The sequence below is a fragment of the Sebastes fasciatus genome, chromosome 10 (assembly GCF_043250625.1).
Source record: "Sebastes fasciatus isolate fSebFas1 chromosome 10, fSebFas1.pri, whole genome shotgun sequence".
NCBI lineage: Eukaryota > Metazoa > Chordata > Actinopteri > Perciformes > Sebastidae > Sebastes > Sebastes fasciatus.
In genome coordinates, this window is record NC_133804.1 from 19,714,883 (window position 1) to 19,728,684 (window position 13,802).

General features: G+C 39.3%; 1 protein-coding gene across 3 annotated transcripts in view; it reads left to right on the plus strand.

The window, feature by feature from the left end:
• LOC141775444 (serine/threonine-protein phosphatase 2A 55 kDa regulatory subunit B gamma isoform) overlaps positions 1–13,802 on the plus strand; it is a 30,401-nt gene that overhangs the window by 13,979 nt on the left and 2,620 nt on the right. For all 3 annotated transcript variants that reach the window (XM_074648807.1, XM_074648806.1, XM_074648808.1), the window contains 7 exons: positions 1,723–1,820; positions 2,160–2,325; positions 3,940–4,052; positions 4,813–4,990; positions 5,731–5,895; positions 9,214–9,383; positions 12,736–12,827. In XM_074648807.1, coding sequence (XP_074504908.1) covers positions 1,723–1,820; positions 2,160–2,325; positions 3,940–4,052; positions 4,813–4,990; positions 5,731–5,895; positions 9,214–9,383; positions 12,736–12,827 — 982 coding nt within the window. The remainder of the gene's footprint in view (positions 1–1,722; positions 1,821–2,159; positions 2,326–3,939; positions 4,053–4,812; positions 4,991–5,730; positions 5,896–9,213; positions 9,384–12,735; positions 12,828–13,802) is intronic.

Below are 13,802 nucleotides of genomic sequence, written 5' to 3' on the forward strand. Positions count from 1 at the left end.
AAAATGACAAGTTGTGGTTTTAAGGGAGGTTACTTGCTGGAAATATTTTTCTTTTCCGGGTGAGGTAACTGTGAAGTCTCTGCTGTTTGCCTAATAATCCTGGTGATGGCAAGACTCCATCCAGGAAGCCAAGATTATTCCTTTAAAACAGCTTTACAAGTAACCTGATGCAGTGTGTTTGTGGGGGTCATTTGAGGATATATGGATACATTTTGATAAAGATATCTTAAGAGTCTGTTTGTTGTGACTGTGGTTGATTATAAGGCCATTTTGAAAATTATCCAGTCACTCAGCAGTGAAGTCATCGCCATCGCCATGGTGATCAGCATCACCAGCAGCTGTCTGTCTTTAACGCAGCCTTTGTAATTTACAAGTGTGAAGTCCAAACCACAGATTTGAAGCTTCACAGCTGAGCTGAACATTCAGATCACTCCTGCTGGTAGACAGACTTGTTTACCTGTTTTGTTCAAATAGATTCGGTTTAGAGCGACTGAGAAGCATGAATGTAGGAAGATGACAAAGCAGGTCACAATGTGGGCCGACATCAAATATTTATATGATGATGGATTTTTAAATGTATCCAACCATGACCATGGCGTTGTTGGTGTTAAAGGGTTGGCAGACTAGAAAATCAGCTTACCTGGTTTGACCTGAGATAACTTCACATACCAGGTAAGCTACATCCTCTCATCCTATACCACCTCCTTTTCATTGAACTTCAGCTTACGATTTCTTCGAAAGAGGTTTAACCACCAGTGTTTTCTCCCTCCAGATCAGCTCTGTCTGCCAATAGATATTTATGAATGCAACTTAAATCTGCTGCAGGGGAAGTGAAAGGAGGATAAGAAGAAGACAGAAGGGCAGAGAGGAGATTAAACCGGATTCAAGCTTCAGATATCACACCGACATGCTCTTCATTAGACGGCATAACAAGTGCTTTTCTATTTCACATTCGTCGTGTGATGCAGGAAAAGTCCACTGAAAGCATTGAGTCAGTAAATGCTAAGTGGTTAATATCGTGCTTACTTCTCATATTACAGTGTTGTCTCTGAGTCAGACTGTATTGGTGTTTGGGGACACAGAGAGAGTAGATGTGACGGGGGACATTGTTGCAAATATGCAAATGAACGGCCTGAAAAATGATCTTTGAATGATACTTAGTCGCTAATGCAAACACACTCTGAGTGATGTTTACACTTTAAGACACTACAGAGATGACAGAGGACATAATTATTCTCATACACACACACACACAGACACACACGATGAACTCAAGTGACTCTGTAATCTTGTGTACTGGAAGTGTCATAGCGTGCGTCATTGTGTATGTGTCACACTGGAACACAGACAACACCTGTGCCTAATGTGAGACAGCTGTGTCTGTGTGTGTCTTCTGTATGTTTTGATGCTAATAATATGTACTGTATAATCAGAATTTTCTCTGAAAGCTTACACACAATTGCAGAATATTTGTGTCAGCGATCAAATTTTATTCTACACATTAATTTGCATATTGTAATCCCCTTACATGTTAATGCATTGACTGTTGCCTTGCCAGATAAACAGATTATATAGATGAATGGTGATGTGTGGTCAATTAGCTAATGGCTACTCCTCCTCCTCCTCTTCCTCCTCTCTCTTTCTCTACCGTTCTCTCCTCTCGTGCTACATCTCTCTTTCTCTTCCTCCATCTTTGCCCCTACTTCCTCTGTCTCTCCCCAGCTGATATCATCTCCACTGTTGAGTTCAACCACACCGGAGAGCTTCTGGCCACAGGGGACAAGGGAGGCCGAGTGGTCATCTTTCAGAGGGAACCTGAGGTAGACACACACACACACGCACACACACGCACACACACGCGCACACACACACACACACACACACACACACACACACACTCATACACACAAATATAACATTTTTCATTCCAGCTGTGAGAGCAGTGATGAACGCACACCGTTCCCCTCCAGCTACACTCTAGATTGACTGATAAATAGTTGATTCTTCTACTGTGTCAGAGAGTGTATCGTTATTGCTGTGCAGAGTCCGTGCCATACTATTTCTTCACATGATCAAGGTGCCTCGGTTGTTACATTGCACTGTGATCGTATATGTGAGCACATCTTCCACGTTTTATCGACCTCCTTTTCTTTCCGCAGAGCAAGAGTGAGCCATTCTCCCAGGGAGAGTACAACGTCTACAGCACCTTCCAGAGTCATGAGCCCGAGTTCGACTACCTTAAGAGTCTGGAGATCGAGGAGAAGATCAATAAGATCCGATGGCTGCCTCAGCAGAACGCCGCACACTTCCTCCTCTCCACCAACGGTGAGAGACCCCACACACACACACACACACACACACATGCATGTGGAAGAGGTTTTGTGAATTGGTTGATACAGTATGTTGTGGGAAAACACTTCTTTTTGTGTCACGTCTAAGTTATGATTGTTTCTCCCTTAACAAGTGTTTGACAGAGTCAAGGGCAAGTTTCCTTTATTGTTATTGTTATAAACAACACACAGAAATGAGCAAAACAAGAAAAGAAAAAAAATTAAATCTTTTTATTTTATTTCTTTTCTTGTTTTGCTCTTTTTCTGTTTTTTTATTTTTATTCTTCATCCTTTAATTTTCTTCCTTGTTTTTAACTGTTATCGCTTTCTTTATTTTTTTTCTAATTTACAATCAATTTTACTTTTTCACTATAAAATATATAAATATTGTAGGAATGATATAAGTATTAACATCATCATATGTAAGCAAATGTAAATTTCTGCTAATGCCTGCACTCTTGCAATAAAGTGTATATATATTATATATATATATGTTATATATATAATATATATATATATATATATAATATATAATATAATAATATATAATATATATAATAATATATATATATATATAAATATATATATATATATATATATATATACTGTAAACAAGTATAAGAGAGTAAAATTCTTTGGTATTGGTTCCTCGACATTGCAGCAATACTAGCAATAAAAGTAACAATAGAAAGGCATTAAAAAGATAAATAATGCAATACAATACAATATAATAATAATATGATAATATAAATAATGTGCATATATTATATAATACTGTAGTATAAATAATATGCATATTTTGTGCCAGCAAAATCTGCCAGGTGCCGTGTGTGTGTTTGTGCAAATGTCCATATGTGTATGCCGTTGTTTGCAGAAGACAGTTAATTAGCAAAGACAGTTATTTGAGTTACTTTGGCCAGAAAGCAGGTTTTCCCTCGCCTAAATGTAGAAGAGTTGCTGCTTGTGTTGCATCACATTCGTGTAGTGCATTAGGAGTATGTGGGTCTGCCTTGGATAAGAGGTCCCATCATCAGTTTACATTTAGTTTATGGCTATATTGGAAGATCTATAGATTTTCCATGAGCGCCGCGATATTGATTTATTTAAGTATTATATTATTTATGATTGAGGGTATGAAAAATGTAAGACCTGCCTCAGCAGTTGGGTAGTGCTGCTGGTGGAAAGCTTGCTGTCATTTTTTCAATATAATACACAGTCTTTCTGTGTCTGTCAGTGTTGATAAAACAAAACCTCGCTGTTTGCTCATTCAGAGTCCAAGCTGTCTTTCAGAGCTGACAGTTTGAATTACAGTGGATTATCTTGTCTATTAAGTCATTTCTTTTGGGTTCAAGGGCCTCAGTTGATTTGTGTCTTTTTGCTTTATGCAGCTCTTTTTTTGTTGTTGAGAGTTTAGGCTTTTAGCTTCACCAATTTGAGATAAAATTCCATATTTAGCCTACTCTGATATGTTTAATCAAATCTAATCTAAGATCTCCAGATGGCTTCCTAACTTTAAAGCATATCAACAAACATCTTTTATGCATTTGTTACACTTTAAGATTAAATTTGTTTGTTATCTGATTGTTTAACGGCCCTTTCTGATTCCCAGATAAGACCATTAAGTTGTGGAAGGTGAGTGAAAGAGACAAACGGCCGGAGGGATACAACCTGAAGGATGAGGAGGGTCGCATCAAGGACATGTCCACTGTCACCTCCCTACAGGTAACATCTATCTATCTATCTATCTATTTATCTGTCTGTCTGTCTGTCTGTCTGTCTGTCTGTGTCTGTCTGTCTGTCTGTCTGTCTGTCTGTCTGTCCGTCTGTTTGTTGCAGACTCTAAAACATTCATAAATGCAGTACGTTGTGCAACGTAACTGGGTCAGTGGGTACAGATGTGTTTGCATGTGCAAAAATGGGTCACTGGCACAGTGGTACATGTGTGTATGCGGGAGTGTGTGAGGGGGCGGAGAAATCCTATTTTTCCAGCTGTACAGGATGGCAACACAACATCTGTACTACTACTACTACTATTATGATTTTTGTTGGTAATCTGTACACAGAATGTGCCCATACATGTGTGCGCGTACACATGTATAGTACGTCCTTCTTTGTAGAGGTCTGAGAACGTGTATGTTCCCACTGTGCCGTATGCAAATAAGGGCATTTAATCCGTGTATAAAAATGTAAATCATGTTCCGACAAAGAAATTGTGTTTTAATGCAAATGCAAAGATATGAAAATGCAGCCAAATGAGCTTCAACTCATGCACTGAATTGGCTCTCGGTCTTGCTATCAAGCGAGCAAGTTAGTGTTCCAGCAATAATTTAATATTGATGTCAAAGGAAGTAATGCATTCAATAATGATTCATGATACAATGAAGTTATTTAAATGTAATCTACTGTCTGTATCTTGACCATCTTTCTTCTCCTAATCAGCTACATGGCATGTTAAACTGCTCTCTCTTTCTGTCCTTTTAAGGTGCCGGTGTTGATGCCGATGGATCTGATGGTGGAGGTGAGCCCGCGGCGAGTGTTCGCCAACGCCCACACCTACCACGTCAACTCCATCTCCGTCAACTCCGACTATGAGACCTACATGTCAGCTGATGACCTGAGGATCAACCTCTGGCATCTGGACATCACCGACCGCAGCTTCAGTATCCTTTTGTGGGTTGTAGTGTTCAGTCATACACATACATACATCATCACACATGCACAAACGGCAGGAATAGATTTATTAAAGGACACAGATAATTAAAGCATATATTAACACATAGATGCTTATACATGCTCAATAATCAACCCCCCCATACACACACACACACACACACACACACTCACACAGCAAACTCCCACATCGCAAATCCCCACTTTGTTGTATAAAGAAATGCACAAAGACACACAGTGTTGGGGGAGGGGAATATTATTCTTGAGGAGTGAAAATGTAGCTTAATGAATAATTCAAAAGCTGCATAAATATTTCAGCCCCTTTCTGAGTCCTAATCCAGCTCAATAGGACACAGTACAGTCACATGCATGACCCAGACAGGATTTATGATATTACAATTTATCTGAATGTGGAATTACTTTCCTCCCAACAATCCCCCCAAGATACATTTAAATTGGTTTGCTTTATTCCCTCTGTAAATTATTTATATTGTGACGGTTGTGTATACATTTACATAGACTTATGTTGTTTTTTATTTGGTATGCAGATTATGGATCTGCATGGGTTTGCACATGAGTTCAAACACAATATCATTAGTTTCTCATTGAGTCCGTTAGTGAATAGAATGAATATGTACGTACAGTATGGTTGACTTCAGCAGGTCAAAACACTTCAGGCCCTGGGAAGTTGACTCTCTTTGCTGTTTTCCTGAGCGACGCTTCCTCTCAGACATCGTGGACATCAAGCCGGCCAACATGGAGGATCTGACGGAGGTGATCACCGCGGCTGAGTTTCACCCCCACCACTGCAACCTGTTCGTCTATAGCAGCAGTAAAGGCACCCTGCGCCTCTGTGACATGAGGGAACAGGCGCTGTGCGACAAACACTCCAAATGTGAGTAAACCCGCTGAGAGCTGGCATGGAGACATACACATTATGGTTTACTGGTAGTTATAGCTTATGAACTACAAATGAGAGAAACTTAGTTCTGCTGCTGAACATTTTTCAAAGCATACCCTAAATTTTTAGATTAATGCCATAGCCCTACGTTTCGAAATATACAGTCCATGGTTTTAGCTATGCTAGGGACATGGCTCCAGGCAGCACGTTCTCATTCCCAGGGCGTCAAATACCGATGCTTTTTCACAGCTGTCGGCATTCGATACCGGTTCGATATCGATAAGGCATCCTTTGGCAGCGGTAGGAGACGTACTGAGCTTTCCATTAACTATAATGTAAACCCATCCACAGCAACAGTAAACGCTCAGGGAAAGTGCTGTGGTGACGTAGTTTAAACAGCAAAAGAGACACACAGGACGGGAGGTGGTGGAGGTGGATGGGTCCAACAAACACAAGGCTTTCATCCAGGAGACCGCTATTCGTGTCCTGTGTGTTACGTTCAGTCTCATTTTCACTGTACAAACGTAGTCATTTTAAGCCCAACCATGTTGTTTTTTCCTAAACCTAACTATAGTGGTTTTGTTGCCTAATCCGAAGCAAGTGTTTTTGTTTAATTCACAACATGTGCACACGTGTTTACTGTGACCGAAAAGTGATGCCAAGAGGTCTGACAAAACGTCAGTATGTGACGAGTTGGGATGAGAGCGTGTAGCTCCAGGATGGTAATGTCCACAGCTTTTACAAAGACTGAAATAACTCAACAACTGATTTCCATGAAATTTTGCACAGACATTCATGGTTCCCAGATGATGAATTCTAATAACTTTGGTGATCCCCTGATTTATCCTCTCGTGCCACCATGAGGTTCACATTTGCTGTTTTGAGTGAAATATCTCGACAGCTATTGGATGGATTGACATGAAATTTGCTACACATATTCATGACCCCTGCAGGACGGATTGTAATCACTTAGGGCTTTTCATTTAGTTTCTGAAAATCAACTTGCAGAGACTTGCTTAAGATACCTAATCAATCATAGTGAAGTATCATTATCAGTTTGCTTTATTTTTGCGTGGTTATGTAGTTAAGAGCAGGGACTATCTTCTGTGTTGGTGATTTGACACTAAACAGTGTGTATTAAGTTGTAATGTTAATGAACTGAAACCTGCAAAACCTCAGGTACGTTCATTTATTAGAAAGTAGGGCTGTCAGTCGATTAAAATATTTAATCGCGATTAATCTCATGATTGTCCATAGTTAATAACGATTAATCGCAAATTAATCACACATTTCTTATCTGTTCAAAATGAGGGAGATTTGTCGAGTATTTAATACTCTTATCAACGGGAGGGAGCAAATATGCTTGTTTTATGCAAATGTATTTATTATATTACTATAATTACTATATTTATTAATGGAAATCAATTAACAACACAAAACAATTACAAATATTGTCCAGAAACCCTCACAGGTACTGCATTTAGTATAGAAAATATGCTCAAATCATAACATGGCAAACTCAAACACAACAGGCAACAACAGCTGTCAGTGTGTCAGTGTGCTGACTTGACTATGACTTGCCCCAAACTGCATGTGATTATCATAAAGTGGGCATGTCTGTAAAGGGGAGACTCGTGGGTACCCATAGAACCCATTTTCATTCACATATCTTGAGGTCAGAGGTCATGGGACCCCTTTGAAAATGGCCATGCCAGTTTTTCCTCGCCAAAATTTAGCGCTAGTTTGTAGCGTTATTTAGTATCTTCACTCTAGCTTTTTAAATTGAGCCCGCTACAGTCTCCGAAAGATCAATGCGTTAAAGAAATTAGCGGCGTTAAAACAAATTTGTGTTATCGCGTTCTTATCACGTTAACTTTGACAGCCCTATTGGAAAGTAAATGATCTAAAATCGAACGTGTAAGAAGTTTGAATTCCTTACAGTTTCAGAGCACAATGTTTCCCTTTTGGAACATTATTTTACCATTTAATAATATTTCTTTCCACTGCAGGTCCATTAATATAGAACAGGGTTAGTGTACCCATAAATCTGCCGTCCTTAAGGGACGACAATTCAATCCATGGCACATTTTCTCCCGTGTTTCAGATTCATGGTTTCCCAACTTTCTTTTCTTTTTGATTTGAAACGTCCAGTTTCCCTTTTGTTTTACAGCTCTGACCAGTGTGAGTCACTAGTGCAGTGAACACCCCAACAAGCAGCAAGGGATTTAACTTTTGGTTGTTATTTTCAACTAGAAATGCCTGTATTTCCCAGGTTTCTTTCTTTGTAGAAGACATCTGATTGTTCTCTTTGAAATGTGCTGATGTTTATACACAGAAGCATTCAGACAACGACACCACAAACATACAGAAGTCATCCGTACGGTCTGTCTGCCTCATAGACTACAGTCAACATATAGACTCATCTGAGAGATGATCAGTGTACATGAGATAAAGACACACAGACTTAGAAACTCAAGTTCACACTCTTATATCGATTGAAGTCATGTTTCTCTCCATCCTCACGTAAACGTCTGGCTCCAGGCCTTTTCCTGTCTCAGCTAGACTATGGCCTTACTTGACCCACTTCATCATGTTGTTTTGAGATGTATTTCAAACTCAGGCTACAGGACTCATCACTGCACATTGTACAATCTGGTCGGAAGGTCTTCACTTGCTATGCGCAGGATGCAACTTTGGTATATTTTAATGCACAAGGTCATTCAAGGCAAAGTTTGTACTCGTACAAAACACTTACAATCTAAGGTCCAATAGCTGGAAAGGCTTTAAGATAATAATAAATATAATAATACATTTGATTTGGTGGTGGAAGGTGCCACCTTTGTGGACTGAGACTGGAAAAAGGATTTTATTATGCCCCTTGGTCCTGGAATGATCTTCAGGCAGACTAGACTCAATCTGGAGTCTTTAGACAGTTTTAAACAAAAGTTAACAGACGTTTTAAAAACAAACTATTCTTGCAACAATGCGTAACAATTTTGTCATGCCTTTTTATCTGATTGTATTATACAATATCAGGGTCTATTTAACCTTTTCTGTTGTGTAGTTTTTACTCTGTAATTTTGTCTTTTTATTGCATGTAATAAAATCGACGTGCTCTCGACATTTAACTTTGCTGCTATTTTGGCTGGGTCACCATCGTAATTTTATCTTAACTGGTTTTACCTGGTTAGATAAAGGTTAAATAGATAAAACATACCATCATCATCATCATGTGTTTCTGTCTGGCATCTGGCTTAACAGCAATCCCCCTCTTCTCCCTCTCTCCCCGTTATTCTCTCCGGCCCTCTCCAGTATTCGAGGAGCCCGAGGACCCCAGCGCCCGCTCCTTCTTCTCTGAGATCATCTCATCCGTGTCGGACGTCAAGTTCAGCCACAGCGGCCGCTACCTGCTCACCAGAGACTACCTGACTGCCAAAGTCTGGGACCTCAACATGGAGAGCAAGCCCCTGGAGACATACCAGGTGTGTGAAATCATGAGGGAGTGTTAAAATACAAAAAACATGAGAATTAATATTTCCTCTGAGGCTCAGCTGCTGTGATGAGGTTCCTTCTGGCAAGGAGCAGAGTGACTCTGGGCAAGGTGAACTGATCAGCAGTCGAGGAAGCATTAACATATTCTCTGTTGAATCCACTCGTCTGTTGAGTCACTCCACTGTTTTATTCTGGCTTCATCAGCTGACTGATAACATTCAGTCACAGCCAACTGCTTTTATGACATGACAGTTTTTATTATTACTCTGCTGATATACAACATGCTGCTGCCATAAAGTCCTGCTTATGTGCATTACTTTCATTAAATAATTTTATTTTAATTCATAAATCAACATTGCAAATCACAATTACATAAAATTACACACACACACCCTGTAGCTGAGAAATTATCTTATTCTCTTAATTATATTTTATATTATGAACATGTTTTTTTTGGTAACACTTCATTTTACAGGTCTGCAAATTTCATGGTAATTAAGTGATAATTAGCAAATAACCTATTTGAAATTTCTTTGGAATTACTGCCAAATTGCCCCAATATTTACCTCAAAATTGATCGAAAATTACTTTATTATAAACATTATTTAATAATTATATTCCGCTGTTACCCAATAGCTGGTAATTTATTTAATACATTTCCAGGAAAAGAATACAAAGTTAATTGATATGCTTTATTTACATGTCTGCTGATAAATAGATAATAATTAGCAAATAACTTATTTGAAATTTCTTAAAAAACTCCTTGAATCATTACATCAGCTTCCAGGTTACATATGTGTAGACAATAAGTCACACAATGGTGAGATTGAGTGAGAGTTCTATTAGTTTTAGTTTTCCACCTCCGATGAAGAGCAGTGCACAGCCGCTTCTCAAGCCTAAGGGCCCTATTGTAACGCTTATATGCTATTTTAGCATATAATTATCAAATAATGTTTATAATAAAGTCATTTTTGATACATTTTGATGCAAATATTGGGCTAATTTGGCAGTAATTCCAAAGAAATTTCAAATAGGTTACTTGCTAATTATAACTTAATTACCATGAAATTTGTGGACCTGTAAAATGAAGTGTTACTGAAATCACACATGAATGTAACCTAGGGCACTTTGGAATACAACCAAGGGAGGTGGGGGACCTCTTCCATATAGTTCAGCAATGTTTCCCATAAAGTATGAAGGAGAGTGCCTTCTGTTCTCTGCTGTCATCAGTTAGTCTGCTTATGTGTTTTCAGTTTTTTGGTATGTTCATGTGTGTTTAAAGTGACAGATTGGTGGCAAATTCAAAGAAAAACATAACAAACGCAGATACTTCTATACCAAACATCACTGGATGGTTTGACGACATGTTACGGCACTCAACCCAGCTGAACACATAAAGGGCAGAGTTTGGACTGATGGAGGAATGTTGCTGTTCTTGTGGCTTGTTACTAAAACACTATGCTTGTTCTTTAATTTGTAACCTATTGGCTTCTCTGAATCCCATATAAGATAGATCAGATGTTATGTGATGGATTTATTCTCCTAGCTCAGTTCAGTGTTGCTGCTCAGATTCTTTGAGCGGAGCTTCTTCTACCAAACTGCACAGAAGAGCCGTTTGTATTAAATGTTCACTTGTCGTTAAGTGTTTGTGGCTGAAATCACTGCTAGGTGACTAACTGTCCCTTTACTGAAAGAGGGCATTGTCATCCTGGAAATATGAATAATTGGAGACAGAAATAAATCATGGGAAGACGCTTGTCTCTCCGAATCACAGTACTTGCTGATTATTAGATTTTTCCCCAAACCTTTTAAGGATAATTGGATTGATTACGAGCCAAATAATGCACTTCTTCTTCTTCTTCTTCTTCTTGTCAGTGCAGAGTCACCAGAAACCCTCGCCGGGGCCTAAGGTTTTAATATATAATCTGCAGATGCATCAGATTGTGTGTGTTTGGCAGATTAATACATGCGTGAGAGCAGTAAATTATCATCATGCCGTGTATGTGAGATAGAGATGAAGTGGGTTTGACATGTTGAGAATGTACACATACAAAACTAAGCCGATAAAAAGAGCATTTTTTCTATTTTTGCATGCGATTTATCTCACATCCACACTCTATTTATCTCACGTGTCACTTCTAAGTGCTTCTGTTTATGCATTCATGTGCAGTAGAAGTATTTATCAACTCCTTTTTTCCAGTGTGTGTTTAGTATTCCTGCCGCGGGCGTGTGGGTGAACATGTGTGTGTGTTTGTTGTGTGTCTTCCTGACGTGTGAGGGCCTATGAGGCAGCCAGGAGTGGGAGGCCAAGACGCACTGGAGCTATTTATAGTCCGCCGAGCCTCCACTCATAAAGTGAAACCGGGAAGGAGGGATACCTTACACAGCGCCCGACACCTAGATCTGCAATGCAGCATGGAGAGGGAGGACGAACAGGGAGGGAGGGAGAAGAGGGGTGAGGGTTTAGGAGGGAGTGTGAGGATGGTGTGATGAAGGGAGGAGAGGAGAGTTTCAAATGAGAGGATGAGGAAGAGGGATGGCAGCGGTTGAATGGGGGGTAAACTAAGGGGAGAAAAAGAGATTTCAGCTCTTATTTTGGTAAATTTACACTCTTATTCCTCCCGGAGCAGGAAAAATGTGCACACATCCATGAGCGATGAGGCACTGTACTCTAAATCAGACATCGTGCAGACTGGGAGATTCAACTTCAGCTGACACTGTATCATTTCACCCCGAGCAGACAGACCCGTAGGGGAAAACAAAAATGTCACCTGGTTTGATGTACAGCCATGAGCCGACCTCAGCTTGACCATTTATTGATCGCCAGGCGACTGTTGACTGCTGACTTTATGCAGAATGTGAAAATAGGAGGCTTAATGCAGAGCACGGCGGCTGGAGGAAGGTGTAGATTTCAACCTCTTGCATCACGGCGCTGACACAGGCAGGTGCAACGAAAGCACAAGGGAAAAGAGTTATTAGTCAGTGAATGTGTGTGTGTGTGTGTGTGTGTGTGTGTGTGTGTGTGTGTGTGTGTGTTCACATGTGTGTCTCTATTATCATGCCCTTGGTGGGTTTGGATGGTAATGGGTTTACTGATATGGAAAAGGAGTTTAGATTAAAATGTTGCTCAGGGCTGGTGTTGTGTCTCATTAGAGTTGCCTTCAGGGAGGTTTGTGTTACAACATTTAATGTGTTTTGTCTGTGCTGAGTTTAGTATGTGTGTGTGTGTCTTCTGCTCACTCTTCTCTATTTATAGTTTACATAGAAGAGTGAAGACGCTGTGTGCTGCTGGACTCATTTTTAATCATATCGTTATGTGTGTGTGTGTGTGTGTTCCTCCAGGTTCACGATTACCTCCGCAGCAAGTTGTGTTCCCTTTACGAAAACGACTGCATCTTTGACAAGTTTGAGTGTGCCTGGAACGGCTCGGACAGGTACCTGGATGTGTTTTTGTGTTTTTATATTTATGATAACTAAATGTCCCAAGATAAGAACTTGTAAAACTGGTGCTAATATACTGTGTGGAGTGGTTTATAAGGTAATAAATGGGTTTACAGTTAATGAGTCAGTTTGATAAAAAAAACAACAACATACTTTTTTACTTATCCAGGATAGTTACTGTTTAATGTACCGAGGTTTCGAGATGTCACTCTATGAATAATATCTCATTTGATCATCCTGGTTGCTCTGGATAATTCACAGACTTTACTGGGAACCGTTTTCAAGAACTATTTATTCTAAAAAGTAGTTCCAGTAATACTGTATAGAGCATTTTCTTTATGGATTATCCTGCATAACTAGAATATTGATTTTGAAAGTTATTTTTGACTTTTTTAAAAAGTACTTTTCCATTGCTGTGAGTCAGTGGTTGAATGTAACTAAGTATATTTACTCAAGTTTTGTATTTAAGTACAATTTTGAGGTACTTATTCTTTACTTTTACACTACTTTATACTTCTATTCCACTACAATTCACTACTTTTTACTGCACTACATTTATTTAAGAGCCATGCTAGTTAGTTTTCATTTACCTTATAAAATATGATGCATTGTTACAGATTAACTACACAAAGCAGTTGGGGTACATTCTGCATAATTAGTACTTACAAAGACAATCCAAACTTGCCTTGAGGCTCCAGGTATGATGTATGCAGTTAGACGCGCTTCAGATTGCAGTACAAACAAAGATTACAGAGATGTAAGAGCGTGTTTAAACCATAAACAACATTTAATTTGAAAGCAAAGTTTATTTTGTACAACAGCCCCAATAGCTTGATTATAATTAGAAACAAACAAAAAAAAGCATTCAATAAACAAGCTGTAAAACTGACAATTCAGTGCGGTCAAAAACTGTATGTTACCGCTCTCTCTGGGGCTCACCAGCGCTCTGGCTGTAGAAGTGGTGCAGG